The sequence below is a fragment of the Salvia miltiorrhiza genome, chromosome 5, assembly GCF_028751815.1.
Source record: "Salvia miltiorrhiza cultivar Shanhuang (shh) chromosome 5, IMPLAD_Smil_shh, whole genome shotgun sequence".
NCBI lineage: Eukaryota > Viridiplantae > Streptophyta > Magnoliopsida > Lamiales > Lamiaceae > Salvia > Salvia miltiorrhiza.
The window spans coordinates 10,055,552-10,080,225 of record NC_080391.1 but is presented as its reverse complement, the minus strand read 5'-3'; the positions used below and the strand labels follow the sequence as shown (position 1 = coordinate 10,080,225).

Here is a 24,674-nt window from a genome sequence, read left to right as displayed (position 1 = left end):
TTAAGTTTCAATCCCCAATATGACTATACGAGTGCATATTTTTATAAAGATTATACAACTCATCTCAACTAGTGTTTCCCATTTCTGATCGGCCCGACAAGCCAAATCATAAATGGGCCTACTATCGATGGTGTTTGAATCGTTGATCACAATTCAAGCTGAATCGGAATTGGAATTGAGGTATTCCCGATCTAGTTTAAGTTCAAGTATTTAGAGACCCCGTAATTCAACTGTTAAGCGTAGAACCAAACTGTTGGAAACTAGGCCCAAACGTAAACCCCCTACACCACAAAACAAACCCTAAACACTTAACGACCCTATTTCCATTCTCTCTCCGTGCCGCACACACAATTCACACACAACACTCTCTTAGGGTTGTATGAGGAGGTGAACTATTTTTTCCTTGGCGAAGTTGTGGCGTCGTTGCATGTGTGGGCGGCGACATGCCTCTCTTGATCAAGACGTGTAGGCAGATGCCACCGACGACGACCATGAACTACACGTTGTGAATTGTATTGAGGTTTATGTCAGGTACGAGAAAGAGAAATAAGGATATATTTTTATTTTTTATTTATATTGTTATTTAAATATATAAAATAATAAAATAAAATACTATCGGTTCAAATCTGAACCTAAATCGTCAACTTTAGTTCCTACCCGAACCTTTTATTCTTATCCATGGGTCGATTTAGATTCACCTCCGAGGTGAACCGTAAACTGTCGGTTCCGATCCGAAAAAGATGGGCCTGCAGTCAATGGGCAACACTAATCCCAACCTATCCTTAAAAATTTAGCCTCCACCACTCAGTCAAGAAGAGTATTAATATTGCTAATAAGTTATGGTATGAAAGTAATACTCCATCTATCCACAAATTGTAACAATTTTAAGAAATTGGTTAGTTGTGTTGTGAGTAGAATAAAGGTTTTATATTTGTTATAAGTGAGTTGTATGTGGTGTACTTACTAATAATGAAAATAAATGTGCATTTTGCGAACGAACTAAAAATAAATATAAAAATTTGGGTACAACCGAGTGTATCGTACAACCGGATCATTATGACCCAAATCGTGTAACTGACACTTATTCGGTTATACAAATGACAATGTCTATAATTGACACTATTCGGTTATATAAATGACAATGTAACATTTTAAAATGTTATAGTGTCATTTTCAATCTTATAGTGCCATTTAAAATATTATACTGTCAATTACAAGAAGTGTCATTTATATTTATGAACAATGTTAATTATACACAGTGTCATTTACAATGTTATAGTATCATTTGTATAACATAATAATTTCAATTACAGGCAGTATCATTTGTATAATCGAATAATGTCATTTACACAAATTGGATCATAATGTAGGTCAGAATTTGAATACGGATCTACTCGATTGTACGATACACTTGATTGTACCCAAGACCACCTTAAAAATAAAATATGAGATGCAATTTGTAGATGGTGGGAGTAGTAAAATTTGGAAAAAATATTTATTAAGTTGCTTTATTTAGAGATCTCCATTATTGTTATTTTTGGCGTACCTTTGTTGAGCGATTGGAAAAATTGCGCCTATTTCCCTTTTCTTCTTTTCATTAGAATATTAACTTTTAGTGTAAATAGAAAGGATTACATAGGCTGAATATCAGATGATCAAAATTTGCGTGGTAAAAAAATGCTACAAATTTATACTTATAATTACATATGAAAATCTCCTTTAAAAGTGATTTTTGCATATTTTTGTATAATACTATTACAATAAATTATTGAACCCAAAAATGTATTCCACAAATGATAGTTTTTAAATGCCTCACCTTTTATCACTTGAATTCTTATTATATACTACTTGATACATATATCTCAAGAATGTGGTAATATCTTTGAGTAAGTTGAAAGCCGCTTCTCCATTAGATTTGGCATCAATCAACCTCGAAAATGAGTGAGCTCGATGGTTGAAATACAAGGCGCAAAGGAGAATAATAGAAATATTGGTCACATGACTATTTAGTATCCACTTAATTTATAGTATAATACATATGTCCATTTCGAAATTTTCAAAAATATGAGAAACAGCCTAGTCACCATTTCCATCTTCTCCTCTCCTACATTTCTTACACGAGAGAGGATAGCCAAAGAGCGCTCTCTCTCTCTCTCTCACACACACACACAATATATGTATAAACTATATATACAGAAATACTTATATTTCGCACACAACACACGCACATATCGACTCCTATATTTACCCATTTTGGATGTGAAAATCGATCTCTACGGGCCACACCATCTTGGTTTTCTCTCTCTATCACATAACACAGAATATATATAAATATATAATCTCTGGCAATTCTAACTAGGACCGAATTTTGGTAAACAAGAAAAAGAAAAAGAGAAGAAAAGAAGAGGGCCTTCAGCCCTCTGCTTCCCTATCTATGCCTCCTCTCAGATCTTGAATTCAATCCATTTTTCTTCTAGGCTTAGAGTGTTTGGTAAATACGCGCTCATATTCTGTAACGTATCGATCTTCCTTGCTCATTTCAAGTCAAAGTTTAATTTTTTATATTCTTTTTCAGGGGGTTTTGGATTGTGGCTGCTGTTGATTTTCGATCTGTTGAAGATCAGATGGTCTCCTGTTGAACACAAGAGATTGCCCATTTCTCATCTGAGTAGGTTTCTGTTGTATTTTGTTGCTGTAAGGTATGCTTTTCGTTACTCATCTGCATTACTGCGTTTCATAATGATTGTATTTCTTGCTGCAATGACTGATTCTATATTGAGTGAACTGCCTAATATATGGAATTTGATTGTCGTATCAACTGTTTACTGATCTATCTTCACTTGCTAGTGGATCTCTCTCTATTTCCGTTTATTGAGTTTGTTTGATTCTTTTTCGTTGGTGATTATGAATAAATGCGTGCGTATCGATGTGTATGAATGAAGTGATGCTATTAATAGGATTAGAATTATTGACTGCTAGTTGACTGTTTGATTGGAAATCAGGTGTGCGCACAATGGAAATGGAACCGGGGAAGCTATTCATTGGTGGGATCTCTTGGGACACGAGTGAGGAGCGTTTGAGAGAGTATTTTCAAACTTTTGGTGAAGTAGTCGAAGCTGTGATCATGAAGGATCGCGCCACTGGCCGTGCCCGTGGTTTTGGTTTCATCGTTTTTGCTAATGCTTCTGTTGCTGAGAAAGTTGTCAAGGAAAGGCACGTCATAGATGGAAGAACTGTAAGTTGTGTATCCTCATTTTGCTGCATTTTCCAATTGAACTTAGTGCTGCATTGCTTTGTTGCTCATTTGTCAAATCCAGTCAATGTCATTTCATAAGATGGCTAACTTGTTGGTGAAGTTTCGTATGTCATACATTCCATATGTTTATTACCAATGGCAGCACGCAATGTCATTCAGTTATCTTATTGCAGTTTGAAACAATAAATAGAGAAGAGAAGATAATAAAAGTAAAAGTTCTTCCTGTTTGTGTGATGTATGGCATTCAATTAGTGTTTCTTTGGATGTACATGCATGATCACATTTATATTGTTGTATGTTCGCCATGTGCCAAGTTAATGCAAATTTTTTAACGACCTTCCATTACTGATGTTTTAGCAGTCGTGATGGCATTGAACGAGGTATGTATTTACCAACAAAGCCTTTGGAAAAATGGACCGTCTCTCAAAACAAATGATTTAGACTGTTTAGCAAATAGGTAAAGACTAGAATCAGGAAACAAGATTTGGGACGCATTGCTTCTACTAGGCTATGCCATCAGGTTTCAGATTGTATAAAAAACGATCATACTGTTGATTAAACATATGATGTTGCTTAGAAATGATGAAAATAGATAAATTATGAGAATTTTGGAGATTTAAAGGGGCTAAATATTGGAAAGTCTCATGGTATCATGTTCTTTAAAGTGCTTACATCTTGAAGATGTTAGTTAAGAAAACTGGAATGCTCAGGGCCAAGTGCTTTTGTCATTTAGTTTACTTGGCTCTTCTGTCATAAAAAATAGATTGTTTTGTTTGTATTTAATGTAGTGTTTTATTGCAGCATATTTTAGTGATCGACTCTAGAGGTAGTATATGTTGTGATTCAACCAATGAAAATGTACCTCTCTTTTATTCATTTTTCTCTTTTATTTTTTTGTGGGTGGGGTGAGGTGGGGGGTGGGGGTGGGGGAAGGCATATAACATGTAAAGTGTTTTAAGGGATTATCTTCCACGAGTTGAATAAAAACTTGGCAGCAGATAAATTGTTTTGTCATTGTTTGTTCATCAGGTGGAGGCAAAGAAGGCTGTTCCTAGGGATGATCATCAAAACTACAACAGAAACAGTGTCAGCATCCATGGCAGCATCCAGGGGTCCCCTGGTCCTGTTCGTACAAAAAAGATTTTTGTAGGAGGTTTAGCATCCTCAGTCACAGAAAGTGACTTCAAGAGGTACTTTGATCAATTTGGAACAATAACAGACGTTGTCGTTATGTATGACCACAATACTCAAAGACCTAGAGGTTTCGGGTTTATCACTTATGATTTGGAGGAAGCAGTGGATAAAGTCCTTTTCAAAACTTTTCATGAACTTAATGGAAAGATGGTTGAGGTTAAGCGTGCTGTTCCAAAGGAGTTATCTCCTGGATCAACACGGAACCAACCTAGTGGTTATAACTACGGGCTCAACAGAGTAAGCAGTTTCCTTAATACTTATAGTCCAGGACATAATTCTAGCTCCCCAAGTGGCTATGGAATGAGAATGGATGGTCGATTCAGTCCTGTGGCTGTAGGTCGAAGTGGATATTCCCCCTACAGCATGGCTAACATGGGTTTGAATTCAGACTCTGGGTTTGGTTTAAACAGTGGGGCAAGTGCTGATTCTGGCTTTGGCTTTGGACGTGGGATGAACTCCTATTATAGTGGAAATGCAGATCGTTTTGGAAGTCCCATTCGCTATGATGGGGGTGTTACTGGAAATGGGCCTATGTTGAATACTAATGGTCGAAATTTATGGGGCAACGGGAATCTCAACTATGGTTCAAACTCAATGATGTCAAATGCATTTGTTGGCCCAGGAACTGGAAATGCGGGTTTAGTTGGTGGTCTTGGAAGTATTGGGGAGATTTGGGGCGCCTCTCCTACTTCATCCCAAGGCGGAGGAAATGCTTCCCTCAGCAGTGGAAATTTCGGCTATGGCATTCAGGAAAACAATTTTGGTGGTAGGGCTGGTTATGGTAGAAACAATGGTAGCATTGTTGGCACAACATCTTCATACTCAGCCCCAAACAACATCCGTGATGGAGGTTTGGGAAACTTGTATGAGAGAGAGTCCTTTTATGGGGACCATGCTTGGCAATCATCTTCTCCCGAGCATGATGGTTCCGTCCCTTTTGGTTACGACCTTGGTGTCACTGCAGATGCAGCACCAAACAATTCTGTCGGTTATGTCGGAGGTTATAGCGTTAATGCTATGTCAAATAGAGGTAAGAATTTCAACTTGATCTGTACTCTCTCCTCTGCTTAAATATCGTATATTGTACATAACGCGTTCATTTAAAGCAGGGATGGCAGCCTAGGACATATTACGGTATGGATACTTAACGATTGTAGAGGCCATATATACAAGTGGAACACGATGATGGTGTTCCTTGGTGAAGATACTTGAGCCTAGAAGTACATTGTTCTAGACAAGTCAAGAAAAAGATTTCATGTAAGGTTTGAACTCGAGCTTTTGAATATAGGCTTTTTGTTTTTGGTAATTTGTTTGAGATGTGCAATGGAGTTGCATCAAGAAAAGAAAAGAAAAGAAAAGAAAAAAAAAAGTATATTATGATTGACATGAGAAGCCTCCATTCTTTTGTGTAGACTTTTTTTTTCTATCATTTTTGTGCTGTAAGTCCCCTCTTCTAGTTCTACAACACTTTGATTCGCTTGGCTAAGCCATCCCACTTTACTAATATAACGTTTTCTTCTTCCCCAAACCTCACTCTCTCTCTCTCTCTCTCTCCATAATTATTTGATATCCAATATGTGATATATCACTTTCAAAACAACGTGCAAGTCACGTCTTTTTGTTTAAGAAACTGTCTTCTTTAAGTTTTTGTAAGGACAGTAGACCTCTTCTACCTTAAAAGGAAGAAGCTTTGGATTCAATCTTCACTCTTCTCTTTCTTCCCTAACTCTTACAAATTTCAAATGACTTCCCACTCCTCACTGCTTATACCTACACTAGTCGCCACACACAAGTAAAGTAATTGATCGCGTGACTCATTTTTCTGACAGTACAAGATAAGACTTGATATGTTTGACTGCAATGTCTTATATCGTATGCTATATTTGGTTATATGTATTAAAGTATCTATAAACATAATTAAAAATAAATGGTATCTATAAACATGTAATATTCATTATGGTGGAATTTGAGATTATACTAGTTTCTATTAATAAATTAAAACATAGTAATATAATTATATTTTGTATATATCGTGATTTACATAATGACACAAATCTATTTAATACATAATGTACTATTTTATTTTATAAATAAGTTTGTATTTTGAAGCAAATAAGATACTCATAGAACGAGCCTTAATCTAGTGCCTAGAAATATCTTGTACATTTATTTTATTATCAAAGAAAAAAGTGATAGTGGCTGCATCAATTGGTGGAAATCGATAACGAATACAATATCTAGAATGATATTCTAACAAAATATTATATGCAAAAACCACTATAGGTTATAGTTGCGTAAGCAGGCAACAGCAACAATAATTAATACAAAGAGTCATTTTCAGAACATCTTTGTTTTTCCTGATGTGTACTATTTCTTATCCTTTGTTTTCTCGTTCGGTAAACTTTATTCTATTACGCTTTTCCACTTTTTCATTTTTTTTTGTTTTCCTCTTCAAAGTCGACGAACTGCTAAAAGCTTTATTCTTTCCAAGATTCTGTGTTCCCACAAACTTTTACCCATAATGTCTACTATTTAGCCTAAGCAGTTGTTGTCCCAATTCTTTGTAAAACAGTTGGTGTCCCAATTATTATCAAATAACTAATCCAATAAAGGGGTTTTAAGTTTGATTATGAACTAAGGTTATTTTCTTTTTTATAAAATTGAGGGATCAAGATTTTATCCCTAATTTGTTCAAAAAAAAAAAAAAAGCCGTTTGACTATGGACTCCATATTTATCAGTGCGGACGTCCACACATGAAATTTTGTGTTTCTCTGTAACTTTAGGAAATAATACTATGGACCTCGAAAACTATTTTAATCAAACTAAAACTACAACAAGAATATATAAATACCTAATATCTAAATATTATTTTGAATATTATTTATTGAATTTTAAAATCATTATGATTATCTACCAAATGATAGCCATAGACTATTTGAGTATTAATTAAATATGTTCAATTAAGAATTCCTATTTCAAATATTAGAATTATTTAAAATTATGAAATCTTCCAATAAATAAGGGAAAAAAAATCAACATATATAAATAATTTAATAAAAAAATGTGTAAGTTTAAACTTATATCAAGATTGACCAATAAGATCTGGCCTTAGTTCGTCTAAAACAAGTATATAAATATGAAATAAATATAATAGATTAATAAAAATATTATAAGTGAAAAATAAGCATGTTAAATCATAAGGACAAATATTAATAGCTTAACTAGTAATTCTAATTTAGATTAATTTTTTTATTTTAATATTTATTAATGTATAATTAATTAAAATAATGGACAGCCCAAAAAATCCTAAAATCCCTAGTTTTTTTAGCCATGAAGCCCGATTAGCCCAATGAACTAATTGGGCGAGCTTTTTAGGCCCGAAAATCAAGCCGACCCCATGCGAGATCAATTTTGCCAACTCTAATGGGAAGTAATTAAATGTCTTTATTATCATATCTTCAACTTAAAAACTGACCACACGCACAAAAAAAAAAAAGAAGAAGAAGATGTAAAAAAGTCGTCCAATATTCACTAAAGTTGTTAAAATTATTTTGTAATTATTTATTGTCAAAATTCACTAAAGTTGTTAAAGTTGAAATATTTTGTTCTAAAGTTTATGTTATTTACTCATCAATTGTGACAACAATTTTCTTTTTGATATAGTAGGAAAACAATAATGAAACAATAAAAAAGCTTGTTACTCCATTCTCCCCAAACATAAATGATATGATTCTTTCTTTGTGAGTTGTGCTATCAAATCATAAAACTTTTACTACCAGATATACTATTACACTACTTCAACCTGGCAAACTCCTACTGTAGTCAAATGAGAGAAGCAGCCATTTTCCAGTAATCACAATAATTTGCCTGAAATGGTAAATGCCCCTATATTTACTGCACATCACACCGCTTTCACCCCCAAAAACAAGTATACAGAAATTGAGTTATGCAGTCAAGGAGAGTGCAACCATGTAAGTATTTGCTTGCTATCAATGATAAGATTGTATAACATACATATGAAACTCCAATATTTAGAATACATTAACCCAAAACACATCATTTAAGATTTAAAATCACAATGTAATTTTAGCAATTCTTTTTTAAAATTTTAGTACATGTTACCAAATATAACATTAATATTTTTTATAATAAAAAACACCTCAATAGAATATATCACACCTTATCTCATATTGCGTAGCAAACGAGCCTAAATAAACACGTGCACGTGCAAACATACATATCGACATGTATGTATGCACATCTATATCAGATATAGTAGCTGATGTGCAAAAGATAAGTGATTAGTGTAATAACAAAAAGGTAAATACTTGATGTAACACCTTCCAAGTCATTTACAGATTATGGTAGAAAAATAGAATTTTTTTCCTCAGAGAATTGAAGAAAAATGGAGTAAAGGTAATGAGAGTGGGCAGCATGAAGCAATCAAGATGAACAGCACCCACCTTTTTTAGCTTGTGCTTCTGTTTCCTGCTTGTTTTCATCTTCAGCCTGTAAAACCACTGTTTTCCCATTTCCCATCCAATCCGGATCTTTCACTTTGAGTTCTTGAGATTGCATAACTTTCCTACTTAAAATGTTGTAGATCTCCTTCACTACCGTCTGAAACGCAGCAGTAACGTTGGACGAATCCAGAGCCGATGTTTCAATGAAGAACAAACCCTGTGCTTCAGCCAGGGCTTTGCCCTCCACGGTTGTCACCTCCCGAGCCTCTTTCAGATCGGACTTGTTGCCCACCAATATTGTTACCACATTCATGTCGGAGTGAGCTGTTCAAAATTAAACATTGTATGAGTTGTCGGACGAGCAACTAGTGATTCTATAGAATTACCAGATAAGATATCGTAGTTTTGAGGTGTGAGGTCATTCTAATAGAGGCACACTCCGGTGCATCCGCTCTAATTAAACCCTAGTTGTACCGTATATCCGGATGTTCACAAGTATACGAGGAATGACAAACCCATATAGCAAACTAAAATGCAGCATTAAAATGTGACGTTGCTTACTGTGAAGTTCGTTAAGCCACCTGCCAACGCTATCAAAGGTGAGGCGTCTGCTGATGTCATAGACTAGAAGTGCTCCGACTGCGCCTCTGTAATACGCAGATGTCACTGCCCTAAACCGCTCCTGGCCGGCCGTGTCCCATATCTGTGCCTTAACTTCCTTCCCATTAATTTCCATCTTTTGGGTCTGAAATTCTACCCCAATAGTAGATTTTGAATTAGCGTGAAACTCATCTCGAGCAAATCTTGCGAGCAAGTTAGATTTACCAACCGCTGAATCACCAATCAGAACTATCTTGAAAAGGTAATCCTCTGTCTGCTGTGTTGGTTGCGTTTGTGGTTGTTCCTCGTCTGCATTGGCCATCTTTCCCCGCTCTATTCACAGCCAAAAATCATATCTTGCTATTGCACATATATCAACAAAATCAGGATCTTTATGAATGCCACAACTCAAGAATACCAAACTATAACCGGAAACGAGACAAGTGAGCATAAGGGTCCAGGAAGGAAGTATTGTGACGCTGGTCAGTTATAATGACGACGAGGCAGCACTCCAGCACCAAAGGAAGGAGCCTGCAATTTATATGTGCAAGTGAATGATGAAGATCAACCCCTTCAATAGCCACTACTGCAGGCAAAAGCTTTTCTTATAGATCTCCGTTTAGCCCTTCAGGAACAACTGAATGTCAAAGGCACCTGCATTACCAAGCAAGCATTACAAACCAAAAATACCACAATTTTTATAGCTAAACCTATTTTCACGCAGTCATTACAGAAAAAAAAAAAAAAAAAAAAAAAAAACTTGAAACTCCTTCAAACACTTTATTTATAATAGATTCCTGTTCCGAGAGCTTCTTCAAATTTGAAATTCACTTGATATAATTAAACACATGAAGCGCTTCTTTAATGATGTAAAATGTCTCTCCTTCATGCTAATTTTTCCCTACTGCATCCCACTCTTCCTTTGAAATCAAACCCATGGAAGGTATTGTAATTCATTACTATCAACACAAAAGTTAACGTTTCATGCATGTTATTGGCTGAAAAAGATGCATAAAAGAAACGAATAAGTATCAACACCCATGACTGACATCAAAATTAATCTTGCTTCCAAGTGCAAATTCAGTTTTCTACCAGAAGGTAATGAAACTCTTCTGGTAGATAACGTCTTTCTCAGAAGTGCTGCAAACACACTACACACACCTAAGTGACAAACTGATTACTTATAGTCATACAGCTTGAGGTATGCTATCATTCACAAAAAATTTTTTTTTACCAACATATGTAATTTATGCATTTGAAAGGAAATGATACATGTTTTCAACTTGCAACTAAAAATGAAATTTGGAATTTATGCAGACCTTCTAAGAATTTTATCTCAGTTAAAGACTAGATGAAAGAGAGCGGTTCTATTATATCACTGAATTTGCTACCCTTCTACAATTTCCATGAACAGATCGACAAGAAAAAACAAGATAAACCAATTTGCAAAAAGCTTAATTTCGCACATGACAAGCAGTGAAGTGCTATGGAACCACACAGTGAAAAAGGAGGAAAACAGATGGAAAAGAATCGACAAAGGAACACTCAACACTAGAAAGGTACAAGACCCTTTACTGCCTAAAATCTAAAAGCTAGAAATAAACAAGGATGTGACAGAGAGAAAATCTAGAAAGTGAAGGAGAAAAAACATACTTGCCCTTACACACATAGCCAAAATAAGTTGATTTTTCAACAAAAAAATAAGAGAAAAGAAAGTACAACTTTACAATTCTACAAATAATAAATGATTGAAGATGTACAGTAATGAACAGAATCCATCAAGAACCAAATTGTATCCTGAATATTTGAAACAGATAACTTAGTTGATAAAGCAACAACAACAGCTAACTTAAAGAAAGCCACCCAAAGCATATTTTCTTAAGGCCCAAAAGAGTGGATTGGTGCAAATTGCATCACGTTAACGGCTGGATTTTAGACATTCTCCAAACAAGCCATTCATACAATAATCAGAACACACACACACACACACAGTAATCATGTCTCTACTTCATCTCATACAGTATCCAGTATAAGTAACTTGTTGTCCACACAAATTCTAAGGTCTATCAACCGGAACTTTCAGTGATGAACAATTTTACCACTTCCAACTTCTTAGGAGAAACAAGAGCGAACAAAATCATATCAAAACACGTTTCCTTAATCTATTTCCTCACTCCCCAGAAAGAAAAGAAAGGAAAAAAAAAATCACCAGGAGCTTTCAAACTCAAAAGAGAAAAAAGAGAGAAAACCAATCACATTTCAACGCTTCCGCATTAGAATATAAAGGCAATTTTTTCCAAGAAAATATATACATCAATATCACCAAATTTCAAGACGTCGTATAGAAAAAGCCAAAAAAGAGAGGCTGAAATGACGAGAAAATTGAAAATTGAAACATACCCCCTCTGGAAACAACAAATGCAGCACTTTCCCCTCAATCTTATATTCTGCAAATTCTTCTGGTCAAATCAGAACCGTTCCAAATGCAGATCAAAGGAAGACAAAATCATATTTTGCAGATATATTTAGAGGGGGAAATCAATCAAACAATTCTAACGGTTCTGGGTTTAGAAAAGACAAAATCATATTTTGCAGGTATGTTTAGAGGTTTCAAGATTTGACACGAGACAAAAATTGGGTAGAGAGAGAGAAGCAGATTAACAGTTTTCTTTTGGTACAGTGAAAGAGATAGATGGCAGAATCAAGAAAAACACGGGCCTAATCTTGCTTCCGGGTTACCAGATTGGTAGCCCAATTTGATGATTTTGGGAGATTGGACTACAAAATTGTGGCAGCCCGGAAAAATTATGCATGATAGTTTTTCTTTTTTCTTTTTTTCCTTAAGAGAGAAAATGATGGATGGTGTGGTTGAGAATGCAATATATATATGATGAGTATGAGTATGAGCGGGTGGGGGTGGCGGTGGCAGTTTCGCCCCCATTGCCATGTGATCCTCATAGATGTTAATTAAACAAGGACAAACTTCGTACATTCATAAGATCTACTTACATGATTTCGATCTTGTTTTTTTGTAATAATGTTAGCTACTTGATTTCTCATTGTCCATTTTTGGAGATATTTGCTATAAAACCATCACATGTCCATCTCCACCCGATTATGTGCTTATTTTTAAATTTAATCAAGTGTGATGAATGTTGCATAGGCTGGTATGTAACAATTTCACTATACTATATGATTGTAACTTTTATGGGATTAGTGTTGATTTTTCAATACCAACTTACGATGATTAGTGTTTTTTTGCTTATTTATACTTTTCGTATGTAAATGTGTGCACGATAGTTTTAAGGTCAGCACCAAGTAGTTGATGAAAAATGTAGATAATTATTATAATAATTTCGTGTTCCTCGAAAAAATTATTAATGATTTAATAGTTTTCTTAAAGAGGAGCTTTTTTTTTCCTCCCTAGCAATGATCCAAACCTCAATCTATTAATTGGAGAGGAAACGTCTTATTAATTGAATTGCACTTTATTATTTATTAATACTATCATAGTTTAGAATGCTCATTCAATTTTAGTGATGGCCAGGATGCAAAATTTAAATATGTGATTGTTTTTGGCAAAATAGGATACAAAAAGTTATTACATATTAAGATAAATTTTAAAATGTTCAAATACATATAAATGTTTCGTAAAATTTTAGAATAAATTTACCTGAAAATCCTTACTCTATATATTACAACTAAAATGGAGTATAAAAATCCAAAAGCTGAAGGGTGTGGACGGCCCCCCTAGGCCGAAGGTGGCTCCGTTTCTAAATTCATTATGATTGAAGCAAGCATTTGTAGCCCACCACAAAAATGTGGACACAATATAATTTCCAAATTGATCATCCAAATTAATCACCACTTCAAGATGGCCCAATTGGCATGTGCCAGACTTCTAGGTAGTTCCATGTACTTGATAGAAACAATGGTGTCAAATGGCCACTAGGGCTGCTAACCGGTCGGTTCGGTAAAAAGCGAACCGGTTTACTGGTTAACCGGAACCGAATTAGGCCTTGTGGAGTAATCGGAAACCGAACCGGTTTATGGACCGGTTAACCGAATAACCGGTCGGTTAAGCCGGATCGGTTATTCGGTTAACCAACCAACCAGTTATTCGGTTAACCGGTCAAACCGATTAATTTGGTGATTTCAATTTCGCCCAGAATTAACCGGTTAATTCGGTTAACCGGATAACCGAATTAATCCCAAAAAATTTGAAATTAATGAATTTGTAGGAAGTGGGATTCAAACCTTGGCCCTTTTAAAGAAAGGATGAGTCCTATCCATTCCACCAACTAATTTTTTAAGCTTATTTAGAACAAAAAAATATTTTATAAAGACTTGTAAAGTTATATTATAAAAAAAAAGAACAATTCTAATTCTAATAAATAAATTCCCAACCTAAGCAACAATTTAACCACAAATCACAATAAACACACATTACAATCAAAAGGGAAATGACTCAAGCTCGGTTGGACAGCCCAAAAAGGAATACGACTCAAGCTCCGTGGGACGAAAGGAATATTTAATTTATAATTTTTTTGAATATTTATAATTATTATAATTAATTTAATATTTATAATATATACAAAAAAAAATTCCGTGCATCGCGCGGGAGCAAATACTAGTAACTACTCACATGATATATCATCCCTACCACCAAACAATCAAACTTATTTCTCAACAATTAAATTAAGTGGATCATAATATTCTTCTCAAAATGACCAACTTGAGAGTTGATACTAACCGATAAGCGAAAAAGATTTTCAAGTTAAAGAAGAAGATTAAAAAGACACATTAATTGATACAAGATAACAGTGCCAATCCGGAGGTTGGTTCGTCTAGGAACAAGAGTGAAGGTTCCATTACTTGCTCCCTCTGCCCACCGGAGATGCCTCGTTTCTCCACAGTGCCAACCAAGGAGTTTCGCACTGGCTGCAGCCCGAGGGACTCGATCACTCTCTCAACAAGAAGTACTTTGCTTGCTTTAAGTAAACCAGCTGAAAGCCTACACAATTTAACCACAAATCACAATAAACACACATTACAATTTCGCTTGGCACCAATCACCATCTCCAACATGATAATTCATCATTTCATTTCATCTCCATAATCCAAAGTTCCAAACATACAGATACAGTAAATTTAAATAACACCAAGTCACCACCAATCACCAATCCATCTCCATAATCCAAATTAAACAATGCCTAAAAAAGGAAGAAAAGAAAAGATTAACACCTGAATCTGAAAAATGCACAGCTCGTCGAGGTTGAGAAGCGGAGGGAGACGCCGACGGAGGGGGCAAAGCCTTCTTTTTTCCAACCAAGGGATGAGATTCCCTCTACCTGGCGGAGAGAGCGACGCCTGCAGATTGAGCGACACCGGCAGAGCGACGCTGGCGGAGGGAAAAACCAGTGGGAGAGGCAGCGGAGAAAGGGAGAGGCAGAGGTGTCGTGCTGCACTGCTGCTGCTGCCTAAAATGGTGTCGCGCTGCACTGCTGCTGCTGCCTGTTGGCGGAGAAAGGGAGGCGCCGGTGCCGGTGGGAGAGGCAGCGGCGCCGGTGGGAGGCGGGGAGAGGAGGCCGAAACGGGAAGGGTGGAGGTTGTGAAAGCAGAAACGGCTGGAACCTGGAATGGAACAGGAACCTTGTTGGCTGTTACCCTAATGTGATTAATGATGTGGCCGAGTTTTTAAATTTTAATAAATTAATTAAATTAAAAAAACTGGTTAACCGACCGGTTAAACCGGTTAACAGTGAGAGTACTAACCGATAATCGAACCGAACCGGGAAAAATCGATTTTCAGTTAACCGATAACCGATTTTTCCGGTTCGGTTACGGTTTTAACCGAAAAATTGGCACCGGTTTACCAGCCCTAATGGCCACATTGAAGATGCAAACACAATATTTGACCACTAATTGAAAAAACACAAATTGTGGACATTAATTAGGCAATATGCCTAATATACCCCTAAGTAAAAAAAAATATTTTTTTAATTCTCTGCGCCCTGTCCACCCTTGACCCCACTCCCCTCCCCCCCCACCACCCACCCACCCCTAAGCCAATTTTTTTTTTACTCCCCTGCCCCCAGGCCCCCCCGACCCCACCCACCCCCCAACCCACCAAGCCAAAAAAAAAAATTTACTTCCACTGCCTTGTCTACCCCCCAGACCCCCGACCCCATCCCCTCCCAAACCCCCCACCGCCTACCCCCAAGCCAAAAAAAAAATTCTTTTTTTTACTTCCCCTGCCTTGTCCACCTCCCCAGACCCCCGACCCCACCCACCCACCACCCACCCCCAAGCCAAAAAAATTTTTTTTTTTTACTACTACCGTCTTGTCTGGGGGGTAGACAAGGCAGGGGGAGTAAAAGAAAAAAAAAATTTGGCTTGGGGGTGGGTGGGGTCGGGGGTCTGGGGGTAGACAGGGCAGGTGGAGTAAAAAAAAAATTCGTTGGCACTTATGGCACTATTAGTGTCATAAGTGCCTAACCCGACCCGCGTGCCTGATCCTACCCGGCACGCGACCTGCGCTCCTGACCCTACCCAGTCCGCCCAATTAAGGGCAAAAACGTCCCAAAGCTATAAAAATGGCCAAAATTTATGTTTTTTCAATGAGTGGCCATAATTTGTGTTTTATGATTCATTTTTACTATTTCAAAATTTTACTCTACTTGATATATATATAGGAAGTTAGGAAGCCATATCATAAAACGTTTAGATCTTATTATAACTTACAAAATTGTCTAAAACTACTAGTTGTTCCTTTTTTACTTTCTATTCTCCTTTTGGTGAATCCAGCTGATTTGAAATCCTAAGTTTGCTTTCCAATAATAATTTTATTAGGATTATCGAGTTTTTCGATTTGGTATTGTTAAATAGGATGTGTTTACGTATAAATTATCTTTAATGAAGGAATTATGAACTAGTTGTGTTGGGAACCTTGTGGAATATCCTAACCCTTGTTTTGATGATACCAAAATTCATAGGACTTATTTGTAATAGACTAGAATCGTTTTGAACTCAAGTGTTAGAGTTCGTTTCTAGTTTAGTTGCGGTGTCGAAGACTGAAGACTGAAGAACGAAGACTGAAGACTGCAGATACCAACTGAAGTATCAGTTGAAGAATCAGTTGAAGACTGATTATTTAATGCGCGCAATGGACTGATACTAAAGTCAAGTATCAGTTGAACATTCCTCCTAGGACTGATCTTCCAATGTTCAGAGGAAGCCACGTACGCACCAGTACAGCCGCATTAAATGCAGAGATCTCAATATCTTATCTCTGCAGAGGTCATTCCTATCTGGTGGTTACTTTTCAGAGATGTCACATCTCCTGTCCATCAAAGAGAGCCGTTTCCACACAGACAAGGAACCTCGAAGATTGAAGCCTCAGCCCAAATTCGAATTGCTCTCCAACGGAAGAAATCTTGAGGACGATTTACGCCAACGGATCTATTCAAGAGTTCTCCTACAAATAGCGCTCGATGATCACTTCAATCTTCACCGATTCAACGACATAAGCTGAAGCTCTGCCGAAATTGCTACTCAGCCTAAAGCTTAACCTCCCAAAGCTTGAATCGAAGAAGAGAATTCCAAAGCCAAAATCAGTCACTGCTGATTACATACATTCTCTTAGACCCTAGGCATATATCTGTTTACCCAGAAGCCAAAGGTCAAACTTGCTTCAAAGAACTTGTTCTTTGTAAGTGACGGAGCTGTCGTTTGAGCTTCGTGCAAATAAAATAATCATGTGCCCACAACTAGACTAGCTAGCGGTAAGTCCAGAGTCGAATCCACAGGGAACTGAGCAGTAATTTCTCCTGTAAAGGGTGTCACTAAAAAGTTTTGTTTTCTGCAGTGTTCTGACCAAAACGTGGTTATGAGCAGAACGGGTATCCAATCTAAACTGAAATAACAAAGTTGATAAATCAAATAACAAAACAATTCTGACTTGGGTTCGAATCACTAAACATGAGTCAGGAAGGTACTCTGAACTCTGAGTGAAAAGTCTGAGCACGAGGTGTGCTTAGCAGGGAAATCCTACGCGAGGTGTGTGGGTGCTGAAGAGGGGTTATCTTCAGTTTACGGTTGTGTACACCAGGCAAGCACACGGGTACGGTTTGCAGTGCACCAGGCAAGCACTTGCGGAGTGGATTGTTGGTCTGATCAACCAGCCGTGGATGTAGGAAAGGGTTTTTCCGAACCACGTAAAAGTCTCTGTGTTATTTACAGCTTTCAGTTTTACATTCATACTTGTGCTATTTCAATTGATAAAACTGAACACTGACTAACAGCAAAGAGAAACCTTAATCCAACAACTTGCTCCACCGAGGCTATTGCGAAACTAAGTTTAATTTCCGCTGCGTATGATATCAATCTGACTGAACTATCCTCTGATAGTTAGGAAGAGCGATATCATCTCTATCCTTGCAAACACGACTGAAGCCCTTATTTGAATCAGTTAAGTTCCAGTAACTTAACTGATAACTCATTACTGAAGAGCTTTCAGTATCAGTCGTCAACTCTGTTGGTCAAAACTGATTTCAGTAAAACAGGAGTCTTTGTTTGCGTGTATAGTTTCGTTTTAATCTCTGACTGAGATCCCTCTGATTGAGGTCAGTAGATAGTCATAAAAATAGCCTATAGGTGTATTCCCCCCCCCATACACCTATTCGAGACCCCACGGACCTAACAAGTTGTAATCGTGTATCGAATGTTCATGAGACTTCATCTATTGAGTACCTAAATAGAAGGACATTACGCATTTGGGTAATTAGTGAGTATTAATATATAGATTTTATATGTAAATGAATAATAAAATCACTTTTTAATTTTATTTGAGATAGTTACTAGATATATTACATAAAAAATTAATTTTACTACTTGTTTTGTATGAAATTGTATATAATGATTTTTGATAATATAGTGAATATATTTAAATTGTTACCATTACTGATTATCCATCTCAACAAAAATTCGAATATTACAATGTAAATATTAATAATAAATAGTTTAGATGATACATACATATTGATTCTTATTTTTTTGATGAGGCGATTTTTGAAGTAGTCATACAAAATCGTGAATATCAATAATTGTCTATGACTACCAACCTATGTTGCATAGGTGCGGAGGTGCGGATGCGGGGGCGATGCGATACGAGTACAGGGATACGGGTTTTTAAAAATTATAGGGTGCGATTCGGCTAGGATACATCTAATTATTAAAATTTTATGATATATAATGTTTATAAAATATATACAATTTAAATTTTCTTAAATTAATTATATGTAATTTACATTTTATTTTACCCAAAAGTTAAGCATTTTCAGTTATATAAGTTAATTGAGCAACAATATAACGATTCAAATATTATTAGTCCAATATATAAGTCATAACTGAAAATAAAATTATCAAAATAACCTTGTGTAGGCCTTTCGTGCACGAGATACGTGAATTTCGCCTATGGTGCGAATCCATTTTATTTTTATAAATTATTTTAAAAGATACGCCACGTGGCGAATCGGGTGCGAATCCGACAAGAATCCGAGAGAATCGCACCCTAAAAGAATCCGATTCACCGTACATGTTAATTTTTGAAGAATCCGTGCATCATAGCTGCCAACATTATTTCAATGAAATTTAGCTAATGTTCAGTTTTTTAGACGAAAATGCCTTGAATCCATTTCAAATTTAAATCTTTATCATTTTGCTCTTTGTGCTTCCCCATTTCTCTCTCTCTTGGTCATTTTTTTCTTCTCACTGACCGTCGCCACTATCCTCTAAGAATCCGACGACGTGATTGCTATCATCTGCATTGAGTCATCCTCTTCTCCAATTCGCCGGCATCGATGACCAACGCTTACATCTAAGTTGGCGAAAACATCGTATGCCTCTCCAGAATTCGACGAACTTTGTCGTCTACCATCACCACCGCGTTGTCCCCTCCATTATTTATATTATAAATCTACATAAATGACTGAGATCTAGTTCGAGATCTACAAAGAAATGAAGAAAATAAATATTTAGTTCAGGTATTAATTAGTTGAATTTTGTTGGAACAAAGTGCAAGACTAAGGTTTTCTTTTTTTTGTTGGAATAAATTGCGTCATTTTTTTGGAGACAAATGGCAAGAATGGGTTTTGATGAGGACTCAGTTATGCACCAGCGCTGTGCTTAACAGTGCTGGAATATTTCTCTCAATTATTATTATTATTAATGCTACTGTTATCTTGAATATTTGGTGCAGCGCTAATTTGACAGGGCTAACTTTATTAATCAAGAATTATCATAGTAGTTTAACCGTGTTCTCACCTTGGAAACCCAACCTTGGCTCCCAACCTCAACGATTCGGCTCTACTTCGACTTGGATAGTTCAACCTTAATTCCCAGCGCGGACAATTCAGCCCAAGGACAAAGATTAATGTAATATGGGCTTGGCCCAACTACTTGAATTAATGGGCCCAAAGGCCTTAGGTTTACTTTGATGCTTATAGTTATAGATAGGAGCTTTATCACTCCCTCCGTCCCACTGTATGTGAGACCTTTTTCTTGGACACGGAAATTAAGAAAAATGTATTTTGTTTGTAGCTGAAAAAGTGAAAATGTGTTTAAAGGGTAAAATCTTTACCAAAAAAAGGAAAGAGTCTCACTTACAGTGGGACACCTTAAATAGAAAGAGTTTCAGATACAGTGGGACGGAGGGAGTATTAGTTTAGGGATGGACTCTTTCATTATTCTACACCATGTAAAATGTAAACACACAAAGTATAGTGAAAACCCCCAAAATCCACCGTGGACGTAGATCTTCATGATCAAACCACGTAAATCACTGTGTTCTTCATTGTTTTACTTACCCCGTTAATTCTTGCTTCACCAATAATTATAAAAAAATTTACGTAAATTCATCTAGAATAATCCAAACAATAGAATCCGAATGAGCGAATTTAGTCAAATGATATTTATATACTAATACATAAGAGTTTTGTAATTGTTTAACATGTAGAAGGGAAACGGTGGTGATTGAACCATAAACCTCTTAATTATATTTTTTGAGAATAATATTTTGTTCTTGTATATATAAAAAGTAAAACTATTCAATACAATGAATATGAAATAAGTATTTTAACCATCAATTTAATATTATAATGCCCATGACATTGAGTATATTAAACATATTAAATATACTTTCTAAAGATATCATAATAAAAAAGGGGAAAAAATAATAGTTAAAAACTTAAATCTAAAATATGTTGGAAAAATCAATGATAGTTTTGGAGGAAAATTTTGGCAACCAAATCCTTATATATATATATATATATAAGGAAGGGCTACCGTGAGAGCACCTCTTAAAATAAGAAATAAGAACTACGAAAAATGTATGAATTTTATATAGAATATGTATGAGTTCGCGGTATAAATGTATGAATTGCAAAAAATAAATTTTTGCTACATTTGAGATTTAAACTCAGGACCATGAATTCATCCAACAGGATGATGAATCAACGTAAATCTTGATAATCTAAGGACTGAAAATGATTCTTAGTATTTTATATCTTAAGAAATGCACTTATTTTAGCCTTTACATATGGAAGGGCTACCGTGAGAGCACCTTTAAAATAACAAATAAGAACTAGGAAAAATGTATGAATTTTATGTAGGACACGTATGAATTCGTTGTATAAATGTATGAATTACGAAAAAAAAAATTGCTACCTTTGTGATTCGAACTCAGGACCATGAATTCATCCAACATGATGATGAATCAACTGTAGATCTTGATGATCTAAGGGCTGAAAATGATTGTTATTTTATATCTTAAGAAGTGAACTTATTTTAGCCCTCCTATATATATATATATAGGGGTGGGCTACCGTGAGAGCACATCTTAAAATAAGAAATAAGAGCAATTTTTAATGTATGAATTTTATGTATAACACGTATGAATTCGCTGTATAAAGGTATGAATTGCGAAAATAAATTTTTACTACCTTTGGTATTCGAACTCATGACCATAAATCCATCCAACAGGATTACGAATCAACCGTATATCTTGATGATCTAAGGGCTGAAAATGATTCTTATTTTATATCTTAAGAAATGCTCTTATTTTAGCCCTTCCATATATATATATATATATATATATATGTATATATATATATATATATATATAGGGGGCGGTTATTCAATAAACCACCCTTATTTTAAGAATTACGAACCAGCAAAAATGCATGAATTTTATGTATAACACGCATGAATAAACTGTATAAAGGCATGGATTGCGAAAAATAATTTTTTGCTACCTTTGGAATTCGAACTCAGGACCATGAATTTATCCAACAAGGTGATGAATCAACCGTAGATCTTGATGTTCTAAGGGCTGAAAATGGTTCCTAATTTATATTTTAAGAAGCGTTCTTATTTTAGATATATATATGTGGGAGAGTTCAATGGAGACCACTTTCTTAGATAAAGAATAAAGACCAAATCTTGTACATCGATCTTGCTTAATCTAACGATGATAATTCAACTTATTAAGATTATTAATTTTCGGTTATTTGATTTAATAAAGGTTAAGTATGTAATTTTCTATTGTGCATATCCGTTTAATGCACTAAATATATCTAATCAAATCTTTTATTTATGAAATATTCATTTGGAGATAAGTTTGTTACGTGAATAACGCATTCACAGAAGAGGCTGCGGTATGTTCGTATAAAAAATAAATGAACATACTAATGTTCGTCGACATGTTCATCGATTTGTTCGTATAAAAACAAATGAACATACTAATGTTCATCGATATGTTCGTAGAAAAATAAATGAACATATTAATGTTCGTCGATATGTTCGTAGGAAAACAAATGAACATACTAATGTCCGTCGATATGTTTGTAGGAAAACAAATGAACATACTAATGTTCACCTATTATGTTCATTGACGGATCAAGTCCCAGAATGGGAAGAGGGGAATTTTCAGGATTTGTTCAACGTGATCTCAACTTTCAGTGGATTTGAGTGGACATATTTGCCCTTTTCAGACTAAATAATTTAATTAACTAATATTTAATTACTTGAAAAATCAAATCAGAAAATTATATGAACCGTTGATTGGAGTGAGATGAATGGCCTTGATTTGGTCTTTATTCTTTATTATATATATATATATATATATATATATATATATATATATATATATATGGTTAATTGCATCAAAATACATGACATTTTCTCAAAATTTGGTTTTTTGACAAACTTTTTAATTGTAGCACAAATTTCAGCTACGTTTCAATTTATTGCAATGTCTGTCCCGCGTATATTTCCGGCCAAATCCATTCATTTTCAGCCAATTTATTTTAGCTACGTTTCAATTTATTGCAATGGATTTGAGACGACAATGTTTCAATACCTGGCACGACATGCCACCTAAGCTTTACGGAGGTCCACCTCAGCATGGATTTGGCCGAAAATATACGCGGGACGAACATTGCAATAAATTGAAACGTAGCTAAAATTTTTGCTACAATTAAAAAGTTTGTCAAAAAACCAAATTTTGGGAAAAGATCAGGTATTTTGATACAATTCACCCTATATATATATATATATATATATAGGGTGCGGTTATAGTGAGAACCACACTTATCGTGAGAACATAAGAACCATTAAAATCAATGCATCTACTATATAAATTAATGCATTCGCTATTAAATTTAATGCATCCGAAAATAATAAATTTTTTGCTCCCTTCAGGATTCGAACCCAAGATCTGCATTCATCCACCAAGATGATGCATCCACCGTAGATCTTGATGATCGAATGGTTTAAAATGGTTCTCTGTTCTAATTTTATTTAGTGGTTCTTATTTGAACCTCTCCCTATATATATATATATATATATATATATATATATATATATAGGCAAAGGTTCAATGAAGAAGGCCTAAATGTAAGAAAGAAGAGAGAAGTAATCTCATCCGTTGATCTTATCTAATCTAATGGACATGATTTGTTCACGCCATGTTCAACGGATTTTTTCGTTGAACATATGGGGGGTCGAAACCCATAACCCCCAAAAATATTGTATATGTTCATGAATGTTCAACGAAAAAATCCGTTGAACATGGCGTGAACAAATCATGTCCGTTAGATTAGATAAGATCAACGGATGAGATTACTTCTCTCTTCTTTCTTACATTTAGGCATTTTTCATTGAACCTAACCCTATATATATATATATATATATATATATATATATATATATATATATATATAAAGATTTGACATTTTGTTTAATTTTATTTTCTGTTCCAAGTGTTTATAAGAATATACATCCATTGGTGGGATTCGAATTTCACAACTTTAGCTTAAAAAGAATTCACTCCACTATTAGATATTTAGATCTTTATAAGAATATACATCCGTTGGTGGGATTCGAATTTCACAACTTTAGCTTAGAAAGAACTCACTCCACTATTAGATATTTAGATATTTTATTTTCTGTTCCAGGTGTTTATAAGAATATACATCCGTTGGTGCAGTGGCGGATCCAGGAATTTCAAATTGGGGGTACAAAAAAATATTCTCATAAATATAAATGTAAAAAATACTTACTTTAATGTTAAAAATAGTACGTTCCAAAATATTTTACAAATGAATTAGTCATTTTATCAAATAGATTATGTGCACTATATAGTACCTTAAAATTAGATTAAAAAATCGAATTCTAAAATGAAATAGTAAAAAATACACGTTTATTAAGTTTATTAAGTTTTAGGTGATTGGAATATTTAGTTAAAGTGATTTGGCTAGTGTGAAAGTTGGGGGTACAAAAATAAGGCAAATAATACTTAATCCCATAATCATGTAATATTACTATGAAAATTTCATTTTTTTTGGTGGTACAGCCGTACCCTCACTGCCCTTCATTGGATCCGCCCCTGCGTTGGTGGGATTCGAATTTCACAACTTTAGCTTAAAAAGAACTCACTCCACTATTACATATTTAGATCTTTCCCAAGAAAATACATCTATAATATTTATAATTATAATGTCAATTTGTCTACATATATAAGTTGTGATGGGTATAAAAATTCAACATTGAAAAATTTATTTAAAATACTGAATACTTCCGGTAAACTAAAGTATCTTTTTTG

The 24,674-nt window shown here is 35.1% G+C and overlaps 2 protein-coding genes across 5 annotated transcripts; one reads left to right on the top strand and one right to left on the bottom strand.

Annotated features, from left to right (window-relative positions):
• The first annotated feature begins 2,057 nt into the window (after positions 1-2,057).
• LOC130985894 (heterogeneous nuclear ribonucleoprotein 1-like) lies at positions 2,058-5,978 on the top strand. Of its 2 annotated transcripts, XM_057909064.1 has the most exons (5): positions 2,072-2,491; positions 2,576-2,699; positions 3,003-3,235; positions 4,286-5,480; positions 5,560-5,978. In XM_057909064.1, exons 3-5 carry the CDS (start codon positions 3,014-3,016, stop codon positions 5,571-5,573), a joined length of 1,431 nt encoding a protein of 476 aa, XP_057765047.1. In that variant the 5' UTR covers positions 2,072-2,491; positions 2,576-2,699; positions 3,003-3,013; the 3' UTR covers positions 5,574-5,978. The 2 variants fall into 2 exon arrangements, with proteins under 2 accessions (XP_057765046.1, XP_057765047.1); XM_057909063.1 differs by having other exon boundaries at positions 2,058-2,491; positions 4,286-5,978.
• A 2,758-nt stretch (positions 5,979-8,736) lies between these two features.
• Positions 8,737-12,488, bottom strand: LOC130985893 (ras-related protein RABA5a-like). 3 transcript variants are annotated; one of them, XM_057909062.1, is made up of 4 exons: positions 11,915-12,447; positions 9,744-10,168; positions 9,476-9,659; positions 8,737-9,238 (listed from the first exon to the last, which is right to left on the bottom strand). In XM_057909062.1, exons 2-4 carry the CDS (start codon positions 9,834-9,836, stop codon positions 8,895-8,897), a joined length of 621 nt encoding a protein of 206 aa, XP_057765045.1. In that variant the 5' UTR covers positions 9,837-10,168; positions 11,915-12,447; the 3' UTR covers positions 8,737-8,894. The 3 variants fall into 3 exon arrangements, with proteins under 3 accessions (XP_057765045.1, XP_057765043.1, XP_057765044.1); XM_057909060.1 differs by having other exon boundaries at positions 9,476-10,168; positions 11,915-12,488; XM_057909061.1 differs by lacking the exon at positions 11,915-12,447 and adding an exon at positions 10,834-11,340 and having other exon boundaries at positions 9,476-10,168.
• Positions 12,489-24,674: the final 12,186 nt, after the last annotated feature.